We start from the raw sequence: 25,375 nt of genomic DNA, 5'->3' as shown, positions 1-25,375 counted from the left end.
ACCAAACAGTAAGTTCAACCCTAGTTAAAAGCTCAAGAAAATTGCTGAAACAATGCTATTACCTTATGTATGGAACAATCCAATCTTTGCTTAAGGAAAAACATGACCTTAAATCCATTGTCACTGACCTATATAAATACCTGACATTTTCTATCTGCAGAAGCAGCTTAAAATATAGATGGAGAAAGATAGCATGTGGGAAATCTTACTCAGGATGAATACCTCAATATATCCTCTCATATTTAATTTTTAAGCATAATCAAATAACTCTGAATGTTTTATAAGGAATCATGACAGGGGAATTCATAATTAGTATTAAAATTCCTTTTATAGCCATTGTGCCCTTAATATAAATAATTCCAACCAGAATGATTCATTTCCCCTCAAAACAGGGTTTCAGAAGAATGCCCTTACTGTGAACATCTTCCCAATTATTTTACTTTTTCATAACAAAAATGTATTTGAATCATGTATTATCTACAATGAGATATTAGGACTCAGAGTATTCTAATTTAGCTATAATACTTATTTTCTCATTCTTAATAGCTGGCATTCAAATGGAATCACTTCAAGGTGACAAACAATAGAGATATAATATATTAAACAGCATAAAGGTAAACCCCAAGAAAGATAATATAATTAACTATAATTTAGTGCTGCAGTAGTGGCAGAGTAAGAGTAATAGAAGGAAATACATTAATTTTATCATTCCCATAGTGGTGAATTAATAGATACTGCTAAAAATTAACTTAAGAGAATTACACAGAGTTATAAAGATAATCACTAAAGCAGACATACAGGCCTTTCTAATCATGACAAGAAAAGCATAAAAAAATGAAAATAAAAAATATACAGTACAGTGATTTTCTAAAAGCCATAAAAATAAACTACACCATAAAATAGTATTACTAGAAACAAACGTATCTGTCATATCAGATGCTTTTTAAAACTTACAGACTTGATCACAAAGCAAAACTGTTGTTGTTTTTTTTTTCTTTTTTTGTGGTATAAGCAGGATATTTAGACATATATTTTTCTTTTTTTCTTTTTTAAAACTGTTGTTTTCAAGAGACACAGCAACAACGTAATGATTCACAAAGGTTGAAAATAAAAGGATGGGCAAATGTATACTAGGCAAACGCAAACAAAACAAAGAGAATTATGATCAATTGCAGACAAGGTTGAATTTGGAGCAAAATGCATTAAATGAAACTAAGGGCCAGGCACAGTGTCTCATGCCTGTAATGCCAGCACTTTGGGAGGCCAAGGCAGGCAGATCACGAGGTCAAGAGATTGAGACCATCCTGACCAACATGGAGAAACTCCTGTCTCTACTAAAAATACAAAAATTAGCTGCGGGTGGTGGTGCATGCCTGTATTCCCAGCTATTCCAGAGGCTGAGGCAGGAGAATCACTTGAACCCGGGAGGCAGAGGTTGCAGTGAACCAAGATCGCACAACTGCACTCCAACCTGAGCAACAAGAGCAAAAACTCTGTCTCAAAAAATAATAATAATAAATAAATAAATAAATGAAACTAAGAATGGCACTTTAATACTAGGGTGAAAAACAGAGTAGAGTACAGAGTGATCAAGAAGGTGCACTGAGAAATACCATCTGACCCAGTAATTCCATTACTAGGTATATACCCAAAGGAATATAAATCATTCTGTTGTAAAGATACGTGCACACCTGTGTTTCTTGCAGCACTGTTCACAATAGCAAAGACTTGGAACCAACCCAAATGCCCATCAGTGATAGACTGGATTAGAAAAAAGTGATACATACACACGATGAAATACTATGCAGCCATAGGAATGAGATCATGTCTTTTGTGGGAATATGGAGAAGCTGGAAGCCATCATCCTCAGCAAACTAACACAGAAACAGAAAACCAAAGACTGCATGTTCTCACTCATAAGTGGGAGCTGAACAATGAGAACATGTGGACACAGGGAGGGAAACAACACACACTGAGGCCTGTTAAGGGGTTCGGCAGGAGGGAGAACATCAGGATTAATAGCTAATACATGTGGGGCTTAGCACCTAGGTGACTTGTTAATAGGCGCAACAAACCACCATGGCACACATTTACCTATGTAACAAACCTGCACCTTCTGCACATGTATCTTGGAACCTAAAATAAAATTTAAAAAAATTTTTCACGCCTGTAATCCCAGCACTTTGGGAGGCGAGGTGGGTGGATCACGAGGTCAAGAGATCAAGACCATCCTGGTCAACATGGTGAAACCCCGTCTCTACTAAAAATAAATAAAATTAGCTGGGCATGGTGGCGCGTGCCTGTAATCCCAGCTACTCAGGAGGCTGAGGCAGGAGAATTGCCTGAACCCAGGAGGCGGAGGTTGCGGTGAGCCGAGATCGTGCCATTGCACTCCAGCCTGGGTAACAAGAGCGAAACTCCATCTCAAAAAAAAAAAAATTTTTTTTTAAGGTGCATTGAAGAGATTTAGCATAGAAGCCTTGTTGGAAAGGGAGTCTACTGAAAATATATCAGTTTTGAATACCTGTATACCAGTCTGGTGAGGTGGCTCATGCCTATAATTCCAGCACTTTGGGAGACTAAGGAAGGAGGATTGCATAAGCCCAGGAGTTCAAGACCATCCTGGGCAACATAGTGAGACCTCATCTCTACAAAAAGGTTTTTAAAAAGACATGGTGGTGTGCACTGTAGTCTGAGCTACTCAGGAGGCTAAGGCAGGAGGATCACCTGAGTCCTGGAGGTTGAAGTTGCAGTAAGCCATGATTGTGCCACTGCACTCCAGCCTAGGCAACAGAGCAAGGCCTGTCTTAAAAAAAAAAATTAAGTTATGAATTCCTTATCCAAAATACTTGAATCCAGAAGTGTTTCAGACTTGGGATCTTTTGGGATTTTGGAATATTTGCGTGTACACAGTGACTTAGGGATAGAACCCAAGTCCAAACATGAAATTCACTGGTTTCATAAATACCTTATATACATCATCTGAAGGTAATTTTATTCAAAATTTTTAATAATTTTGTGCATGAAACAAAGTTTTGACTGCAACCCATCATATGAGGTCAGAGGTAGAATTTTCCACTGTGGCCTCATGTTGGCCCTCAAAAAGTTTTAGATTTTGGAACATTTCAGATTCAGACTTTTAGATTAGGGATGTTCAACCTGTATTGGCAATCTAATCCAGCGTCACATTAAAATAATTACATATCAAAAATTCAAATATTGTTCAATATTAGGAAATCTATTAATATAATTTACTATGTTAACATATCTAAGGAGAAGAAACATGATCATGTTCATCTCTGTAACTTCTGAAAAAGCATTTGATAAAATTCAACATCCAATTTTGTTTTTTAAAAACTGTAATAAAACAGAAACAGACAGCTGTTCTGTTTTATATATAAAATACATATATATTTTATAAACATATTAGCATAATATATTTCTATTTCAAGAGTTAGTATTGTCCTTAATGGAAAAACACTAAAGACATTCCCTTGCAAGACAAGAAAGTTTACTATCATCACCATTATTTAAAAGTATTCTCGGCTGGGTATGGTGGCTCACACCTGTAATCCCAGCACTTTGTGAGGCCAAGGCGGACGGATCACAAGGTCAAGAGATCGAGACCATCCTGGCCAACATGGTGAAACCCTGTATCTACTAAAGATAAAAATTAACTGGGTGTGGTAGCGTGCACCTGTAGTCTCAGCTACTTGGGAGGCTGAGGCAGGAGCATTGCTTGAACCTGGGAGGCAGAGGTTGCAGTGAGCTGAGATCACGCCACTGCACTCCAGCCTGGCACCTGGCTACAGAGCGAGACTCTGTCTCAAATAAAAAGTATTCTGGGCCATGAAGCAGCAGGACAGTAATGATGACACTGAAGATGTTTCACTGTTTGATGCAGAAGAGAAAACAACTAACAGACAAAAAAAATCCAAAAATCAGGCATCGTTTTTCCACTTGTTCTTTCAAGTCAGTGCAATCATCATCTGTCTTCTCTGTGAGTTACTCAGCAGCAGCTTTATTGCCTATATGATGACTATTATCTTGTTGTTGTCATGTGACCTTTGGACAGCAAAGAATGTCACAAGTAAAGTAATAGTTGACCTATGTTGGTGGAGTCACATTGATGAAGACGGAAAGAGCCACTGGGTGTTTGAATCTAGAAAGGTATCCTCTCAAGAGAATAAAACTATGTCAGAAGCTGAATCAAAAACCTTTTGATTGAGACTTAAAGCCTCTCTGCTGCTTTGGGTGATATTTGCCTTTAGTGCTCTGTTCTCCTTCAGAGTAAACTGGTTAGCAGTGGTTATCATGGTTATGGTGCTACCAGGTGCCAACCCATATGTTACATCAGGTATAAGGTGGGCAGCAGAAAGAATTTAAACAACATGGCGGTGGGAGTGAAAATTAGTTGAGCCATTGTGGAAGACAGTGTGGCAATTCCTCAAGGATCTAGAAATAGAAATACCATTTGACTCAGCAATCTCATTACTGGGTATGTACCCAAAGGATTATAAATCATTCTGTTATAAAGACACATGCACACGTATGTTTATTGCAGCACTGTTTACAATAGCAAAGACTTGGACCAAACCCAAATGCCCATCAATGATAGACTGGATAAAGAAAATATGACATATATACACCATGGAGTACTATGCAGCCATAAAAAAGGATGAGTTCATGTCCTTTGCAGGGACATGGATGAAGCTGGAAACCATCATTGTCAGCAAACTGACATAAGAACAGAAAACCAAACACAGAATGTTCTCACTCATAGGTGGGTGTTGAACAGTGAGAACACATGGACACAGGGAGGGGAACATCACACACCAGGGCCTGTCAGGGAGTGGGGGGCTAAGTGAGGGATAGCAGAGGGTGGAGGAATTGGGGAGGGATAGCCTTAGGAGAAATACCTAATGTAGATGACAGGGTGATGGATACATCCAATCACCATGGCATGTGTATACCTATGTAACAAACCTGTATGTCTGCAAATGTACCCCAGACCTTAAAGTATAATAAATTTTTTTAAAAAAATAATGTAACCAGCATGGCTACCTCATATCTTGGAAAGCAATTTTTTTTTTTTTTTTTTTTTTTTTTTTTTTTGAGACGGAGTTTCGCTCTTGTTGCCCAGGCTGGAGTGCAATGGCGCGATCTCGGCTCACCGCAACCTCCGCCTCCTGGGTTCAGGCAATTCTCCTGCCTCAGCCTCCTGAGTAGCTGGGATTACAGGCACGCGCCACCATGCCCAGCTAATTTTTTTGTATTAGTAGAGACGGGGTTTCACAATGTTGACCAGGATGGTCTCGATCTCTTGACCTCGTGATCCACCCGCCTCGGCCTCCCAAAGTGCTAGGATTACAGGCTTGAGCCACCACGCCCGGCCGAAAAGCAATTTTTAAGACAAAACACTGGAGATGATCAGAGAAGCTTCCTGAATAGAGAAAGCTTATGTGCTTTGTTAACATTGGGGAACAACTGAACAGATTCTTGACTCTGAATATTTTGGAGCTTATTCCATGTCTCAGAGGAATGTTGGCTTTGTTTTTCCACTTAAAAACTATTTATAAAAAGGAAAAGTAATTTTCATACTGAGTTTTTATTTCCTTTTCAGCAGTTGGGGCTGGAAAGTATATTGGCAGTAGAAACACTGTCAAGATTTCTTCTGTAGTGTATGTACGTGTTCCATAGGTATGAGCATGGTCATGTAATATCAGTATATTCCAAATTAATGAAAGTGTTTATTTACGTATGTAATGGAGACCTTTGCATTTTGATCCATAGAACATAGGAGGATGTTTTTAGTCTATCTCAAAGCTTTATGTGTTTATATATTTTTTCTGTAGATTATTTTCAGAGGTAAGTTTTGCTTCTATGGTAAGAGTGAGCACTTTGACTTATATATAAGTGAGAAATAATTGTTAGATTTTAATATGTACTTCATGGAGAAATTTCTTGGACATATGCAAGCACATGAAAACCAAATTAGGGCTACTGGTAGTAACTAGTTTCTAAAATGTTATTTTTATTTGTAAGAAGTCATTTACTTACAGTCCAGGTAATATCAATGGAATCATCATAGTTTATGTTTAAGGGATACCCAGAGATTCCTGCTGTTCTATTTTTTTTTAATTGCATTTTAGGTTTTGGGGTACATGTGAAGAACATGCAAGATTGTTGCATAGGTACACACATGGCAGTGTGATTTGCTGCCTTCCTCCCCATCACCTATATCTGGCATTTCTCCCCATGCTATCTCTCCCCAACTCCCCACCCTCCTCTGTCCCTCCCCTATTTCCCCCCGACAGACCCCAGTGTGTGATGCTCCCCTCCCTGTGTCCATGTGTTCTCATTTTTCAGCACCCACCTATGAGTGAGAACATGCAGTGTTTGATTTTCTGTTCTTGTGTCAGTTTGCTGAGAATGATGGTTTCCAGATGCATCCATGTCCCTACAAAGGACACGAACTCATTGTTTTTTATGGCTGCATAGTATTCCATGGTGTATATGTGCTACATTTTCCCTGTCCAGTCTATCATCAATGGGCATTTGTTGGTTCCAGGTCTTTGCTATTGTAAACAGTGCTGCAATGAACATTCATGTGCATGTGTCCTTATAGTAAAACAATTTATAATCTTTTGGATATATACCCAGTAATGGGATTGCTGGGTCAAATGGAATTTCTATGTCTAGGTCCTTGAGGAGTTGCCACACTGTCTTCCACAATGGTTGAACTAATTTACACTCCCACCAACAGTGTAAAAGTGTTCCTATTTCTCCACATCCGCTCCAGCATCTATTGTCTCCAGATTTTTTAATGATTGCCATTCTAACTGGTGTGAGATGGTATCTCAATGTAGTTTTGATTTGCATTTCTCTAATGACCAGTGATGATGAGCATTTTTTCATGTTTGTTGGCCTCATGTATGTCTTCTTTTGTAAAGTGTTTGTTCATATCCTTCGCCCACTTTTGAATGGGCTTGTTTGTTTTTTTCTTGTAAATCTGTTTTAGTTCTTTGTAGATTCTGGATATTAGCCCTTTGTCAGATGGATAGATTGCAAAAATTTTTTCCCATTCTGTTGGTTGTTCTATTTATTTTACCAAAAAGATGGCCAGATTTTACTTTAGAACTTCCTGAAAGCTCTTCAGTGGACCTTGAGCTAATAAAATCTATCTTTTACCACTAAAACAAAAAAAAATTAAAGTATTCTAAAGATTTTCATTGATATAATAATACAAGAAAAAATAGAGTATGAAATAATACAAGAAAAGGAAATTAGTGTATGAAATGAGAAAAGAGGAGATTAAATTGTTATTTGTAGATTATTTGATTATGTATCCAGAAAACCCAAGAGAATCAACTAGGAAATTATTTGAAACAATAAAATAATTCACAACAAAGTTAACACAGCTATTTATACCCTAAGAGCAACAAGTTAAAAGTTATAATGGAAGAAAATTTTTAATCACAATAACCAAAATGATCAAATACGAATGAAATTAACAATAAATATGCAAGATTTATATGAATTAAAATACTACTGATATAATTACATTAAAATAATGCTGTACATCATAAATATATACAGTTTTTCTTTTGTCAATTAAAAAATTGTTTAATACTATTAAGAATCACAAAAAGATACTTGAACAAATAAGAAGTCATTAGTTCTTAGGAAGACTCAGATGTCAATTATCCCTAATGTACAAATGTAATGCAATTCCCAAAAAATATTAAATTTCCAATAGTAGAACTAGACATTCTGATAATAAAGTTCAAATTTTAAAAGAAATAATATTCAGGGACTATTGCTATCAGATATTAAATAGATATTCAAGTGATGTGATACTGGAGATTGAAAAGACAGACTGTAATGGAATACAATTTTAAGTTCATTAAAAAAATACATGTGGGAACTTATTATATAATAAAGATAGCATTTTAATGAGTTGGAAAAAGGTTATTAATAAATGTTTGGATCAGCTGGATAGCCATATGGGAAAAATAAGGCTAGATCCATACTCATAGCATATACCAGCATAGATTCCTGATAGAGCAAAGTATAAAAATAAGCTATACAAGTACTAGAACCGATTGTATAAGTCTGAGTACAGTCAGGAAACAAACCACACAGTGATTTAAACAAAGAAAGTTTGTGTAAAATGTTTGAATACAGGCTGGGCATGGTGGCTCATGCCTGTAATCCTAGCACTTTGGGAGGCCAAGGTGGGAGGATTGCTTGAGGCTAGGTGTTCATGACCAGCCTGAGCAACATAGTGAGACCTCATCTTCACAAAAAATTTAAAAATAAAAAATTAGCCAGACATGGCGGCCTGCACCTGTAATCCTGGCTACTCAGGTGGCTGAGAAGAGAGGATCCCTTAAGCCCAGTGCCATGAGCTATGATTGCATTACTACTGCAGTCTAGCCTGGGTGACAGAGCAACACCCGTCTCAAAAACAAAACAAAACAAAACTGAAATATAGCTTAACATATTAAAGTATGATAATAAATAAGATATAAGGGAATTTATATGGTACCTTAGGGATAAGGAAGAAATCCTAAGGAAGGTCAAACTTGCAAAAGGGACTCCCTTCCTGAGTCTGGGGTTCACATCTAATTGCAGAATGTGTATTTGTAACCCACTGGATGACAGAGAAGTTCACTGGTTTGTCAAGGCTGAAGTTGGTCTACAGTTACTGGGAAAGCAGGAAGTTACTCTCCAGTGATAGGTGAGCTACAGTGGTGGCTGGGTGTACAGGCATGCAGGCAGGATGCCTGGAATGTGTATTCTCCATGTTGGAAGGGCAGTGCCATTGAGATGGCCACAGGAGACAAACTTCTTATGGGGAGGGACAAGTGAGCAAAGGGAATTAGGTGTCCATGTTGAAAGGGCTGCAGAAAGGTGATTGCTAGGCCAGGCAGGGCTATGAAGTCACTAAAAGACTATGAATTTTGAATCCATGGATAGATCACTGTTAGATGTCCCTGCACCCCACAGCTGACCAACAGTATGCTGCATGTAACAGGAGAGCATCTTCTTGTCCCTCCTGTGCCCTTTGCTAAGAAAGCATAACATTGTGCTCACTATAAAAAAGAAATGCTTAAAGGAATTTATCACAGAACTTGTACTGAAGGATGAATTTGGAGTTGAGAGGCAATAAATTAATAATTAATACACAGACCATGGGGAGAAAATAATATAAGAATAGGACTGGCTTTTCTAAGCATAATATAAAACCAAAATGTCTAAAAATAAAAGATTAATAATATATAAAAACAGAACATGTATGCTTGGCAAACAACATATATGCAAATTCTAAAGATAAATAACGATATGAGGAAAAATATTTGCTTTTCATATCATATAGAGTTAATTTTCTAAATACGTAGAAAACTCCTACAATTCAATAAGAAAAAAACATTCAATAACTCAATAGAAAATGAGGATGGATATACACAGTCAGTTTTCAGAAAAGGAAATATAAATAACATTGAGACATGAAAATACATCAACCGACCGGGCGCCGTGGCTCACGCCTGTAATCCCAGCACTTTGGGATGCTGGGGTAGGCGGATCACGAGGTCAAGAGATTGAGACCAACCTAGTCAACATTGTGAAACCCCATCTCTACTAAAAATACAAAAATTAGCCAGGTGTGGTGGCACACGCCTGTGGTCCCAGCTACTCAGGAGGCTGAGGCAGGAGAATTGCTTGAACCTGGGAGGCAGAGGTTGCAGTGAGCTGAGATCGCACTACTGCACTCCAGCCTGGTGACAGAATGAGACTCCATCTCGGAAAAAAAAAAAAAAAAGAAAAGAAAATAGTAAGAGAAATTCAAATTAAGTTAAATTAAATTCATTCATAGTAAGACAAATTCAAATTAAAACTATGCAGAGATGTCACTTTTCACCTATATGATTGGCAAAAATTTTCTATGTCATATTGTCATGAGAGTTTGAAGAAATAAGCACACTCATATGCCATTTGTGAGTGTATAAATTGAGACAATTTCTATAGAGGGTAATTGGTGACAGTATCACAATTTACATATCTTTTAACATAGCAAATTCACTTCTAGGACCTTATCCTACACATATATTTGCACATGTACAAAAATAACTTAAGTACAAGATTATTTATTTCAGCATTGTTTGTAGTAACAAAAGATTGGAAACAAACTGAATGTTAATAGGGAATTGGTTACATAAAATCACGTTTCCACTAATGGAGTACTAATGGAATACTCTATAATGATATGAAATGATTGCTCAAATACAATAATCAACAAAAGCAAGATACAGAAAAGTATTGCCATCACTTCTATTTAGGAAAGAAAAATGATAGAATTAAATAATTTATATTTTCTTTCACATAAAGAAAACACCTCTGGGAAGAGTCTCAAGAAGCTGGTGACACTGATTGCCTGTAGGAAGTTACTGGGTAGCTGAAGGATAACAGTGGGAAGGTGACTTTTCCACATATCCTTTTGAATTTCAAACCCTATGAATGTATGTATTCAAAATAAATAAATAAATATTAAAAATTCATTTATGCTGATAAAATACCAATTTATATATAGGGAGTCTTTGTAAGATTTTATTTTTTATAAAAGGAATGCTACTGATTTTCTTTTTAAATATTTTTAATCCCCTTCCTAAACTGCATTCTGGTTTCTTGACCTGACCTCCAATGAAACATCAATCTGAGTTGTCCTAACTGCCTAGAGCCATATTATCTATAGGATAACCCAAAAAGTTCATGTATGAAAGCCCAGAAATAGAATTCTTGAAGATTCTGTCAAGCCAAGGCATTTACATGATGTCCAACAAATATTAGCCATACCCAAGGGCTCTAGGTCAATAATATATGTCTACTGATTCCTGGAGTTTACCCAATGTTGTCAGTTTTTTATCCCTTATTTCTCTAACTTGACTTTCTGATAACCAACTAGAATGTGCCACAGCTTTACAGCCTCTGAAATCCTCTTCATCTTTACTTTAATCCTGACTTATAATCTAGCACTAGCCTATGTCTTTATGACCTATCCCTCCAACAATAATATGAGTGTCAGCCTATTTCAAGACTACCCTATAGAAAGATGATAGACAGAGAAAGGACTTAAATTTTATGTAAATGAGATAACACTATGCCTGCTGATTCCATTATCAATTTTTTAATTAACAGTATATTGTAGGCCAGGTATGCTGGCTCACGCCTATAATCCCAACACTTTGAGAGGCAAGGTGGGAGGATCGTTTCATCCCATGACGTAGAGACCAGCCTGGGCAATATAGCAAGACTTTGTCTCTACTAAAAATTTAAAAATTAGCTGAGTGTGGTGGTTCATGCCTGCAGTCGAATCTACTCCAGAGGCTAAGGAGGGAGGATTGCTTGAGCCTGGAAGTTTGAGGCTGCAGTGAATCATGATCACACCACTGCACTGGGTAACAGAGCGAAACTCTGTCTGAAAAAAAATAAATTTAATTAAATAAAAAATTAAGTAGTCTCAACCTTGGCTGCACATTAGATTTGCCTGAGGAACTTTTAAAATATGTCTGTGCATGGAGCCCACCTGATAAAATTCAAATGTCTGAGGGTATATCTCAATGCCTCAAACTCTCTCTCTCTTTTTTTTTTTTTTTTAATATAGACAGGGTCTGGCTCTGTTAACCAGTCTGGAGTACAGTGGCACAATTTCAGCTCACTGTAACCTCCACCGCCTGGGCTCAAGCCATTCTCTCACCTCAACATCCCAAGTAACTGGGACTACAGGCATGCATCACCATGCCTGGCTAATTTTTATATTTTTTTGCAGAAACAGGGTTTCACGATGTTGCTCAGGCTCGTCTTGAACTCCTGAGCTCAAGCAAGCTGCCCACTTCAGCCTCCCAAAGTGCTGGGATTACAGGCATTAGCCACTGCGCCGCCCAGCTCTTAAACATTCTTTTACTCTCAATTAGTACTGTGTTTAGGTATGCATATTAGAGATGATATGCAGTGGAATTTTTCCATCTACTCCAATAATTTGTTTTTAGTTGGCATATTTTAGGAAGTAAGTTTGTATTTATTGTAATTACTGACATTATTATTAAGATTATTTTGATTATCTTATTTGATGTTTACTATTTGTCCTGCCTTTTCTATGCTTTCTCTTCCCATTTACTATCTGATTTGGGGGGTTTTTTCACTCTATTTTTTTGAAAGTATACAATCTATTTATTTTCCTTTAGGGATTTCCCTAAATTAATTGGTATCTCTACTCTTCACTAAATGCTTTAACTTAGAATGCTTTAACTCTGATCATCTCTCTCTCATCTTGCATATTTTTGTCCCTGTATTTTGCCCCCAAACTAGACATTACTGCTATTGTTTTATACACAGCTGATATTTATTTTATTTTACTCACATAGTTACCAATTTATTTGCTTACGCTTCCTTCTTGCATATCAGGCCATTTTTCTGTGATCAGTTACCGTCTTCCTTGAGGTATATCCTTTAAATCAGCACCATGTACTAGATATATAATGTGAGCCACACATACTATACAAATTTTTCTATTAGCCACATTTAAAAATAGTAAAAAAATAAACAGGCAATGACTGGGCACTGTGGCTCATGCCTGTAATCCCAACACTTTGGGAGGCCAAGGCAGGCACATCACCTGAGGTCAGGAGTTCAAGACGAACCTGCCCAACATAGCGAAACCCAGTGTCTACTAAAAATACAAAAAAATTAGCCAGGCATGGTGTCAGATGCCTGTAATCCCAGATACTCAGGAGGGTGATGTAGGAGAATTGCTTAAACCCAGGATGTGTAGGTTGCAGTGAGCCGAAATCGTGCCACTGCACTCCAGCCTGGGTGACAAGAGCAAAACTCTGTCTCAAAATAAAAATAAAAAATAAACAAGCAAAATGAATTTTAATAATATATTTTATTTATACTGATATATCCAAAATATTTCAATATGTAATCAATATAAAAATTTATTGAATTTTTAATATTATCCTTTTTTCTGAGATGGAGTCTCACTCTGTGGCCCAGACTGGAATGCAGTGGTGTGATCTCAGCTCACTGCAACCTCCGCCTCCCAGGTTCAAGCAATTCTCATGCTTCAGTCTCCCAAATAGCTGGGTTTACAGGTACACACCACCACACCCAGCTAATTTTTGTATTTTTTTTTTTAAGAGAGGGGGTTTCAACATGTTGGCCAGGCTGGTCTCAAACTCCTGACCTCAAGTGATCCACCCACCTCAGCCTCCCAAAGTGCTGGGATTACAGGCTTGAGCCACCATACCTGGCCAATATTACCTTTTTTACTAGTCTTCAAAGTTTTGTGTGTATTTTACACATACAATACACCTTCAACTGGAGTAGCCATGTCTCAGATATTCAATTCCCACAAGCGGCTAGTGACTGCCATATTGGACAGAGACCCTGCTGGATCACTTGTTAATATGTGCCTCTCACTTTGCCAGCTGGGAAAGTGCTGCTTTTCTGGTGTGTTTTTAAGGTGTGTTTCTCAACTCTGGAGCTGGCTTCTGGAGCCCTCAAGCTGGATTTGAAGGAGAAGCTGTTTGGACAGCATGTTGCCACAGAATCTCAAGGCACTGACTGGCTTTAGAAACAACAAAAAATCCCTAGAAACCACTAATTCTTTCCTTACATGACTGAGCTGGCATAGGCAAGAATTTTGTCAGCCAAATTGTGGCTGAACATCTTCACTCAAAAGGCCCGAAGAGTAACTATCCACCTATTTGTACCAACTCTGTACTTCCCTCATGAGCAAAAGGTACATAAAACTGTACCAGGCAGGAGAACCCAGTAATATTATCTTGCTCACAGGCTACTTGGACTATTCTGGGAAATCAGCACTAACTCTGGTCTCTGCTTCTCTTTTCTTTGCATTGCAATAGCTCCAGGCTCCACTGAGTTAAGGCACACTTGAACCCCGATTTCTCAACTCCCAGTTTACATGGTAGTCACATTCTCCAATGAATGAATGCACTCAACATTCCCAGCAGAGCACATGGTGTTAGGTGGAGCACTCTTCAGCAGGTTGCTTGGGCATGGCTTCATTTAATGCTCTCCACCTATGATGCAGCCTCAACCTTGCCTCTGCATGTTGCAATGTAGATGAGAGAATTTTTTTTTTCTAAACATATTTTATTCCCTTTGTTCCTCTCATCTTTCAAGTCCTTGGCATTGCTTTCTTCAAAGAAAGCCTTAAAGAACTGAACATTGACACTGTTTCTCCTTTTGAGATATTCTTTCCTCATTTAATTTATATTACATTATCTAGGAGTGTTCATTCTCATTTAAATGAATGTCGTCCTTGTCAAGGTTAATATTCCTACTGTTAGGTTGGGACTGAAACAAGAAACAGAAACTTAACTGAACAAGGAAGTGAAAGTGAGCATTTGCCACACAAACTGCAAGACAGGGAAGATTGCCAAACTCAGGAATAATTTTCTTATTTTTCACGTTTTTCATAAATCTCTAGAAATATAGTAAAATAAATAAGGACGTATCTGGGGGAGTCTCCTAGTCACAATCTTTTTGCATTATGAGGTTGAGAGCTTGTTGCTTGGGGGTGTCTTTTTGTTTGTTCCAAGAATGTATCAGAACAAATGCTTTTCATAAAATGTCATCTAGGTCAGATCCTTTGTTCATTGAGTCAGTACAAGGCATTGGTCTAGGGCACTGTGCAAGTCTTAGTCTAGTTCCTTATTCCTCAGTATGTCTGGTAATACTGAGATTTCAGTTCACAGTGAGATGAACACTATGGATTAGTTATCAGTGAATGATAAATATTCATGTAACTTGTGTCTCTTATACCTTTAAAAAGTCACATTTAGCATGTCATTTGAGTTAGGAAAAAACTTCTCTGCATTTTAGCACCTATCTCTTTGCCAATTTCAACTTTTTATAGATAAAGTTTTGGAAAAAACTGTTACCCAATGAGTGGAAGTGAGAGTGCAGTTTCTAAGAGTCCTTCCCCAGGGAGCTCTGATCTTACTAAGTTTTGTAGAGCATGAGGAGCAGAATAATGCTTCTGCTCCCTCAGAGCATCCTTTGAGCCTCCCCATCCTATTTCATCTTTTATGGTTGGTCTAGGACCAGTTACAGAAGTGGATTCATGGTAATGTGAAAACTGTTCCAGCAGTTTTCATAGTTGACAAGATGGATAAATTCCACCCCCAGGATTATCAACACAGTCTGTTTCTAGACTACTATAAAAAGGTTTTTGCCAAAAAGCCATCTTCATCTTTCCCAGAAACACAGGCAGGGACCTCATAGCTAAGATAGCTCTTGACTTTTGGTGGGTAGGAAGAAAGAGGGAAGACATTTAGCTGAAGGACCTAGAACATGTGCTGTCTGTTAGAGTCTTCAATAATAAGCACAGTGGTCTTTGGAGCAATTGACTGATCAACAGAACCTTAATCAATTACTTTACCTTTTTCCTGCCAATGAAGTACAGACATGTGAAAATATGCATGAGGGCAGAGATGAGGACCCATGGTTCTGCTATAGATAAAGACATTGTCACAAGAGTGGCAGAGGAAATGATGCTTTTCTTCAAAGATAGGAAAATCTACTCGGACAAGAGCTGTAAGACTGAAGAATCACAGCTAGATTTCCACTGAGCTCTTATCCAGATGGGGTAAGAGGGATTTGGGAGCCTCAGCACATGAGGGACCTTGTCTTTCAGAAGTACTTTGAAGACTTATTTAGGGTTTGGCACATTTGTACCCATGAACTTTCAGGATATAGAAATTTCTAAGAATTGATTTTTGAAAAGATACTAATCTGTCGAGTGCACTCGTCAGTTTGCAAAATGACAGCAGTCCAACCGTTAATTGCAGTTATAGATAAACTATAAAATCCCCTTCACACTTACTGATGCTGACTTTGACAAAAGTGCCTGGAAACAGCTGTGCAAGGGAAGCCTGAGGATGGAGGATCATTTCTGACCCACGACACCCACATCTCAGAAGCTACAGTGGTGACTGAAGGGGTTCAAGGGCCCTGCTACAGTCTGAAGAGCAGGTTTTCACCTGCTGAAAACATTCTTCTGCTCTGTTTCTTTTTCTTTCCATGGAGGGGTTTCACTGACTTGTATTATCAGTTTAAATTGGTGGCACTTGGCAGGTACAAGTGGTGTCTGATAGGAGGACACGGCCCTGCATGCTAAGCACTCTTGGCCTGAAGTGAACTGTATGCATTATGGGGTGGGGGCTCCATCTCAGGCCTCTACAGAGCAGGGCAGACAGGTCCATTGCTCTGGCTGTTGATTACATCCCTGAACATGGAATTCCTTCACCCATCTCTCACTTGGTATCAACCTGTCTTCCTTATACCACATCTTCTCCTAACCTTTACTCGCTGCCTAGATTTCCCCCAACTATATCATCATAGAGGCTAATCAGAATAAGACTGTAGTTTCAAATTCGAGTCCTTGGTTCCTATGGTGAAATGTTTTCTGTTACCTTTAAAATGTGAGTCAGTCTCTTGCTTTACTCCAGAGAACCATTTGAAATTCACAGGACATGCATGTTCTCCATTGTTGACATGTGCCCAGACTGAGCAGTCAGCTTGCAGATTCAGCATTGCCAAAGAAGTGGGAGTATTAAACACTAGAAATGCTAGAGTTTTCAAGGAATGCATATTTGTTATAATGTTTTTACTTCTGAACCTTAGATAATAGAAACATAGGACATTGCTTATTTTAAAACATTAGGACACAGAATGGAATAATGGCTTATTTTTTCTTAAAACAAATGGTATGAATTTTTTTAACTTTTAAGTTCAGGGGTGCATGTGCAGGTTTGTTACATAGGTAAACTTGTGTCATGGGAGTTGGTTGTACAGATTATTTCATCACCCAGGTATTAAGCATACTTCCTGTTATTAATTTTTCCTGATCATCTCCCTCCTCCCACACTCCACCCTCTGACAGGCCTCAGTGTGTGTTGTTTCTTTTTATGTGTCCATGTGTTCTCATCATTTAACTCCCACTTGTAAATCAGAACATGGTGTTTGGTTTTCTGTTCCTGCGTTAGTTTGGCATTTTTATTGTTAAATCCATAGTAATATGTCATCACAATTGTACACCAAACAAGGTTAGTCCAAAGTTGTGGCTGGTGCTGGGCATCATCTAATAATGACACCTTACATGGGATCACCAGGCTGGACTGCACTGATCACTGAGAAGTAAGGCTTAGAGTCCAGCCATTGTGAATCATTCTGTGTCTGTCCTATAGTTGCAGTACAACTGCAGACACATAATTAGAACAATGTGCAGCATTCTTATATGTAAAATGTAATAGAATGAATTTATGAAATGGAAATGCCTTGTAGGGTATCACATTTAGTCTTTTAAAAATACCAAGGTGAGGCTTAAAATTTTTAGTACATATTCTCGAATCGGAGTTAAGTTACATTTCTTTTATAGCCTTTTGGATATCTGGTCAAGAGAAAACAATGTTTTTCTCTGTTTACAATGATGCAATAAATTCAACACATGTTGGCCACCAAATAAATTAATTAATTAAATAGAAATAAAAATTGATACTGAACGTTGTATCATTTGAGCCATAATTATTTTATTTATTCACATGAACCCAAGCTAATTGGAAGAAGAGCCCAGCCTGTCCATGCCATTAAGAGGAACATATCCAATTATTAAGAGGAACATTTCCAATTAAAGCTATGCTTAATGCCAATAATTATTTCTCAAAATTGGCATATACATGTTGTTTTGATAAATTGTATATGAATGATAATTCTAATAATAACTCAATCTAGAGTGTCCCTTAAAGCCTATGGTCATAGGAAATTTAGAACTCTTGCAAAATATAGCTATTTGTGATGCAGAGAAGTATGATAGGATGATCAATAAAAGATTGCCAGTCATAAAAATCCTTTTACATTATGATAAAACTCTTAGGGAAAGTGAAATGGAAATATTAGTTTAAGGAGAAAAAGGAACAATCTAAATTTTTCTATCTGTTGGGAAAAAAAGAGCTTGTTCATGTACTTTTAACATTGGTAATGGTGAGTATCAAATCACCGTGGTGTTTAGATTCAATCGGACTATGTTTGAAGAGTGATATAGTTTTATTTTTAAATGTTGATATTTAAAATATGTTGGAAGCTACATCCTTAGCAACCACTTATAAAGTTGGAATTTTAAAATCTAGATGTTCACTTAAAAATGCAGTTTCTTAGATTCTTTCAGGGGATACGTGAGAAGAAATGCTTAAAGCCTACTAGACTACACCTGTGGAATGATTTCTTCTCATTTCTTCCTTGGACAGTTTTCTTATTTTCCTATCTAGATTACAAGTTTTCTTTGTATAAGAATTATAGCCAGTTTATTGTGTTTTCCCCTGAAGACTTGGGGAGAGAAGAATGTAAGCAACTGTGGAGCTAAGCCAGGAAGGGGTTAACTTAAGCAGTCTTTTTATTTTGGCAGGATTACAGCTCATGCTCATGGATTTTATGTGCATTGCAGATTTCACTCAGTTCTGCTCTTGAGTCAGGAAGATGTCCCCATCCCAAATATAATTCTTCCCTACCCTCCATCTGCTATTGATGCATGGAATCCCTTCAAATGATGTCACAAATCTTCAGTCCGCATTTATCAAAATGCATATAGCCTTAGGACAAGTAACATAGGCCTAGTATCATATTAAATTAGTTGACCCCTAAGAGCAAGTTTTTATAAAGGAAGATGAGAAGAACCAAAAGGTGGCTTGTCTGGGGTTAGCATGTTGGCTCCTTAAGCTGACTACAGACTAAGCCAAGTATCTCTTCTTTACTAAAGTTATCCTGAAGAGTGTATTAGGACTGTATGAATTCCGAAGTGAAGAACCACATCAAAATTCTTACTTCTGGGAAAACATCATTTTTAAATAGAGAAACTTTTGATGCCTAGACTGACTAATAAATGAAGATAATGTCTAAGGTGAACCCTGTCTGGCCTCCAGTTTGCAGGTCACCCCAAAGTAAAACAAAGCAGTCAAACACTAGACTTCCTTTTTATGTGAGTGAATAAATTAAAACTTCCTTTCATGTTTCTGGTAACTCTACAAAATCAAAACCTTTATGGCTGCAAATTTTCCTTCCACTGGTGTAGGGAAGATTTTGGTGCAGTGCCTAGAACACAATAGGCATTCAGTAGATGTTGGTCAAATAAGCAAATTTTCAGGAAGGGAAGGAACTTCTGAGGAATTATTTATAATGAATTTAAACTGCCAATTAATCTGAAACCTGGTCCCTAAAGACTTGTGTCTTTGGTTCATTTTTCTCTGCAGCAAGTGAAAGGGAACTTTGCTAGGTTGCAGGCCTGCATCTCAGAGCTCCGCATGTTGCAGAGAGAAGGTTGTTTCAGATCACAAGGCACTTCTCTGCGACTGGCAGTAGAGGATGGGCTCCAGCAATTTAAACAGTACAGCAGACATGTGACCACAAGTGCAGCCCTCGCTTATACTTCCCTGGAGGTAAGTGATGCTGGCCTTTAGGACTCCAAGCTATGCTCTGACTTCAGTCCATATAGTTCATTGTTTATCATCCTTACATTGTTCTATCTTTCATTCACACTGGATGTAATATTCAAGGCTAGATTTTCAGCTCCCTGCAGGCAAAGGACATATTTCTCTTCTTCCTATAACCTGTACAGTTCTTAATGTAGAGATACGTATAGAGAAGAGCTCTAAAAATATAGACTGAAGTGAATTATAAGGAAAAACCGAAATCAAAATAAAATCTGAATAGGCCATCTGCCTCTGGATTTTTGGAACTTGTAAAGCCAGTGTTAAACTGCCTACATTGGTAGCTGTATTTATATTTACCTTGGTACTCTTAGGAATTTACAATTCTTCTTAACCAAATCTTGGCATCAAATTGAGTATATTTTCTTGAGATTAGCAAGCATGCAAATGTGAGAGCGCCAGACTGAGCCAGTCTTAAAAATATAAATAAGGCATGGCTGGATACTTCATTGGGTACATGAGTGAGTGTGAGTTAAGACCGTTTTGGTCTCTTGTAACCTCCGGGATCAAACAGGTCAAAAAATAATTGTGTGAGATTTCCGGTTTCCACTTCTTTACGTACAAAGCTTGGAAGTTGCCACTCCATCCTAACAACTAGTAAAAAGCTTAACAAACTAAAAAATCAACAATACTTTTTAGATCCCTGAGAAGTAAGGTCACAGGGCAAAACTGTTGCCTTCAAAATGGGAGAGACAACCAGGCAGATACAGAGAATCACAACATACTGGAACAGAAACCTCCACAGGAGCCAGTGCTAGAGTAGGAAATTGTCATTGACATTGCTGCAGGCTAGGTGTGGACAAGTCTGAAATTCTAGGAGAGGATGAGCATTGTGGCTCACACCTGTAATCTCAGCACTTTGAGAGGCCAAGGCAGGAAAATCATCTTGAGGCCAGGAGTTCAAGAGCAGCTTGGTCAACATAGCAAGACTCCATCTCCACTAAAAATAAAGATTAGCCAGGCTTGGTGGTATGTACCCATAGTCCTAGCTACTTGAGAGGCTGGGGCAGGAAGATGGCTTGAGACCAGGAATTCAAAGTTGCAGTGAGCTATGATCCTGCCACTCCACACTTTGGTGAGTTTTACCTCCAGGAGCTCAACCAGGTACTCATAGTAAATATCAGGAAAATTCCCTCATGCCTCTGATAGAGAGAGGGAAAAATCAACCATTTTGAAATACACCAGAGCACTCTGTTCTTAACGGGTATAATGAAACTACTTTAACAGGTAGTAGTTACTCAGGAGAAACTAGTTAAACAGAACCTAACCCCTAACCTGCTGAGATTTTATCAGAGTCTAAATGAACTGGGAGAAGGAAAGTACCAAACTCCAGCCAGCTGTATCCTTCAATGTAACTGAAAGGAAATACTCAACTTCAGCCCACTCTAGCCATCCTGTCCTACCTAAGTGGGGAGAGAAAAAAACTGAGGAACACTTGTAAAGTTTACAGTCCAGAGGCATAGATTCACTAAAAGACTGAGACCTAATCATACTTCCCCTCCCTCTATGCCGTACCACACATTACTAAAGGCCTGCTTATAGCAGTTCCTTTTATCTGGAACGTCATGTACAACTATAAAAAGCATACTAAAAGACAAAAAACACAGTTTGAAGAGACAGAGCAAGCATCAGAACTAGACATGGCAGAGACACTGGAATTCTCAGACTGCAGAATTTAAAGCAACTATGATTAATATGCTAAGGGCTCTAATGGAGAAAGTAGCCAGAATGAAAGAACATATGGGCAATGTAAGCGGAGAGATGGAAATCCTAAGAAAGAATTAAAAATAGGTGCTAGATATCAAAAACATTGTAATAGATATGAAGAATATCTTTGATGGGCCTATTAGGAAACTTGTCATGGGTGAAGAAAGAATCTTTAAGCTTGAGGATGTATCAATAGAAACTTTCAAATCTGTAAAACCAAAGATAAAAAAAAAAACTGGAAAAAAAACCCCAGAACAGAATATTCAAGAACTGTGGGACAACTACAAAAGGTATGACTTACATGTAATAGGGATACCAGAAGGAAAAGAAAAAAGAAACAGAAGAAACACTTGAATAACGACTGAGAATTTCTTAAAGTCAGACAGCAAACCACAGATCCAGGAAGCTCAGAGAACATTATTAAACCACATGCTCCTGAACAACCAATGGCTCAATGGAGAAATTAAAAATGAAGTTTAAAATCTTCTTGAGTCAAATGAAAATGGGAACACAATATACCAAAACCTATGAGATACAGCAAAAGAGAGAAGTTTATAGCAATAAATGCCTACATCAAAAAAGAAGAAAGATCTCAAATAAACAACCTAACATTGCACCTCAAGGAACTAGAAGAACAAGAATATACTAAACCCAAAATTAGTAAATGGAAAAAAATAGTAATGATCAGAATAAAAATAAAAGAAATAAAGACTTAAAAAAAAAGAGTATAACACTTTGGGAGGCTAAGGCAGGAGGATTGCTTGAGGCTAGGAGTTTAAAACCTGCCTGGGCAACATAGTGAGACTCCCATCTCTACAAAAAAAATTTTTTAATTACCCAGGTGTGGTGTACACACCTGTAGTCCTAGCTACTTGAGAGGCCGAGGTGAGAAGATTGCTTGAGCCCGGAATTTTGAGGCTACAGTGAGCTATGATCACACCACTGCATTCCAGCCTGTGTGACAGAGCAAAGACCTTGTCTCTTAAACAAACAAACAAAAACATAAAAGTTTAATTTCAAAAGATCTGTTTTTTATTGTTGTTGTTGTTTTGTTTTGGTTTGGTTTGGTTTTTTGAGACACACTTTCACTCTTGTTGCCCAGGCTGGAGTACAATGGCACTATCTTGGCTCACCACAACCTCTTCCTCCCAGGTTCAAGCAGTTCTCCTGCCTCAGCTTCCTGAGTAGCTGGGATTACAAGCATGCGCCACCACACTCAGCTAATTTTGTATTATTAGTAGAGACGGGGTTTCTCCATGTTAGTCAGGCTGGTCTCAAACTAAAAAGAACTGTTTTTTTTGAAAGGATAAACAGAATCACAAACTTTTAGCTAGACTAAGAAAAAAAGAGCGATAACTCAAATAAATCAGAGATTAAAACGGAGACATTACAACTCATACCACAAAAATACAAAGGATTATTATAGACTATTATGAAGAACTATATACCAACAAATTAGAAAACGTAAAAGAAATGGATAAATTTCTGTACATATACAATCTGCTAAAATTGAATCATGAAAAAATAGAAAGCCTAAACCAACCAACAGTAAGTAATGACAGTAAGAAATGAGATTGAATCAGTAATAAAAAGTCTTCCATTGAAGAAAATCTCCAGACCTGATAGATTCACTGCTGAATTCTACCAAGCATTTAAAGAATCTAATACCAATTCTTCTCAACTACTCTAAAAAATTGAAGTGGAGAGAATTCTTCCAGACTCATTCTACAAGGCCAGCATTACCTTGATACCAAAACCAGACAAGGGCACAACAACAAAAAAGAAAACTATAGGCCAATATCTCTGATGAACATAGATGCAAAAACCCTTAACAAAATATTTGCACATCAAATCCAACAACACATCAAAAAGATCATTTTCCATAATCAAGAAGGATTTGTCCCAGGGATGCAGGATGGTTCAACATATGCAAACTGATAAACATGACACATCTCATTAACAGAATGAAGGACATAAACCATATGATCATCTCCATGGATGCAGAAAAAGCATTCAATAAAATTCAATATCATTGTGTTGAGGTACACTCTTTCTGTCCCTATTTTATTGAGAGTTTAAACTTAATATAATGTTTAAACTCTTAATATAATGTTTAAACTCTCAACAAAATAGAGACAGAAAGAGTGTACCTCAACACAATGAAGACCATATATGACAAACACACAGCTAACTCATATTGAATAAGGAAAAGTTGAAAGCTTTTCCTCTAAAATCTGGAACAAGTCCAGGTGCAGTAGCTCATGCCTGTAATCCCAGCACTTTGGGAGGCTGAGGCAAGAGAATCACTTGAGGTCAGGAGTTCAAGACTAGCCTGGACAACATAGTGAGACCCTGCCACTACAAAAAAAAAATACTTTTTAGAAAAACTAGCTGAGAGTGGTGATGTATGCCCGTAATTCCAACTACCCGGAAGGCTAAGGCAAGAGGATCCCTTGAGCCCTGAGCCCAGGAGTTCAAGATTGCAGTGAGCTATGATCATACCACTGTATTCCAGTCTGAGCAACAGAGTGAGACCCTGACTCTTAAAATTAGAGATACAATCTCACGCCAGTTAGAATGGTGATCATTAAAAAATCTGGAGACAACAGATGCTGGAGAAGATGTGGAGAAATAAGAACACTTTTACACTGCTGGTGGGAGTGTAAATTAGTTCAGCCATTGTGGAAGACAGTGTGCCTATTCCTCAAGGATATAGAAATAGAAATTCCATTTGACCCAGCAATCCCATTACTGGGTATATACCCAAAGGATTATAAATTGTTCTGTTATAAAGACACATGCACATGTATGTTCACTGCGGCACTGTTTACAATAGCAAAGACCTGGAACCAACCCAAATGCCCATCGATGATAGACTGGACAAGGAAAATGTGGCACATATACACTATGGAATACTATGCAGTCATACAAAAGATAAGTTCATGTCCTTTGTAGGGACATGGATGAATCTGGAAACAATCATTCTCAGCAAACTGACACAAGAACAGAAAATCAAACACTGCATGTTCTCACTCATAGGTGGGTATTGAACAGTGAGAACACATGGACACAGGGAGGAGAGCATCACACAGTGGGGTATTAGGGGAGGGTCAGCAGTGGGTAGGGAGGTTGGGGAGAGATAACATGGGGAGAAATGCCAGATACAGGTGACGGGGGGATGGAGGCAGCAAACCACCTTGCCATGTATGTACCTATGCAACAATCCTGCATGATCCGCACATGTACCCCGGAACCTAAAGTACAATAAAAATAAATAAATAAGGGAAACAATTCATGAGTTGGTCTGGGCAAGAATTTTTTTTTATAAGATCTCAAAAGCACAGGCAACAACAGCAAAAATAGACAAATGGAATTTCCTCAAACCAAAAAGCTTTTACACACCAAAGGAAACAATCAAAAGAATGAAGTGGACCAAGTGCAGTGGCTTACACCTGTAATTCCAGCATTTTGGAAGCCCAAGGCAGCAGGATCACTTGAGTCTGGTTCCAGAACAGCCCGGTCAACATGTTTAGACTCCCATCTCTCCAAAAATAAACACACACACACACACACACACACAAATGAGCCAGGCATGGTAGCATGCATCTGTGGTCTCAGCTACTTGAGAGGCTGAGGCAGGAGGCTCACTTGAGCCTGGGAGGTCAAGGCTTCAGTGAACCATGGTTGCACCACTGCACTCCAACCTGGACAACAAAGTGAGACCCTGTCTCAAAAAAAAAAAAGTAGGTGAAGTAACAACCTACAGAATAAAAGGAAATATTTGTAAATTATGCAACTGACAAGGGATTAATGTTCAGAATATATAAGGAACTCAAACAACTCAGTAGGGAAAAAATGAATAATCTGAAAGAGCTGAATAAACATTTCTCAAAAGAAGATAAATGGCCACAGGTAGGTGAAAAAATGCTCAACATCACTAATCAGAGAAATGCAAATCAAACCCACAATAAAATATAACCTCACCCTCATTAGAATGGCTACTATGAAAAAGATAAAAAATAAATGATATTGGTGAGGAGGTGGAGAAGGGGGATTTCCTTACATTGTTGGTAAGAATACAAATTAGTACAGCCACTATG

General features: G+C 38.0%; 2 protein-coding genes and 1 pseudogene across 3 annotated transcripts in view; all 3 read left to right on the top strand.

Moving 5' to 3' along the window:
* Positions 1-25,375, top strand: part of M1AP (meiosis 1 associated protein) — a 90,391-nt gene that overhangs the window by 10,470 nt on the left and 54,546 nt on the right. For both annotated transcript variants that reach the window (XM_012452157.3, XM_064377846.1), the window contains exon 2: positions 19,332-19,517. In XM_012452157.3, coding sequence (XP_012307580.1) covers positions 19,332-19,517 — 186 coding nt within the window. The remainder of the gene's footprint in view (positions 1-19,331; positions 19,518-25,375) is intronic.
* On the top strand, positions 3,850-4,316 carry LOC105717151 (Golgi apparatus membrane protein TVP23 homolog B-like). Its single transcript, XM_064377792.1, has one exon. The coding sequence runs from the start codon at positions 3,850-3,852 to the stop codon at positions 4,222-4,224; it is 375 nt and encodes a 124-aa protein (XP_064233862.1). The 3' UTR covers positions 4,225-4,316.
* On the top strand, positions 4,315-15,659 carry LOC110568306 (torsin-1B-like; annotated as a pseudogene).

Source organism: Aotus nancymaae, unplaced genomic scaffold (genome assembly GCF_030222135.1).
Source record: "Aotus nancymaae isolate 86718 unplaced genomic scaffold, 86718_ANA_hifiasm-v0.15.2.pri h1tg000017l, whole genome shotgun sequence".
In the NCBI taxonomy this organism is placed as follows: Eukaryota; Metazoa; Chordata; class Mammalia; order Primates; family Aotidae; genus Aotus; species Aotus nancymaae.
This window is presented reverse-complemented; position numbering and strand designations above follow the sequence as displayed.

What these genes read in the sequence shown, in the direction of transcription:
- LOC105717151 (XM_064377792.1), top strand. Translation starts at nt 3,850, where the DNA reads ATGAAGCAGCAGGACAGTAATGATGACACTGAAGATGTTTCACTGTTT.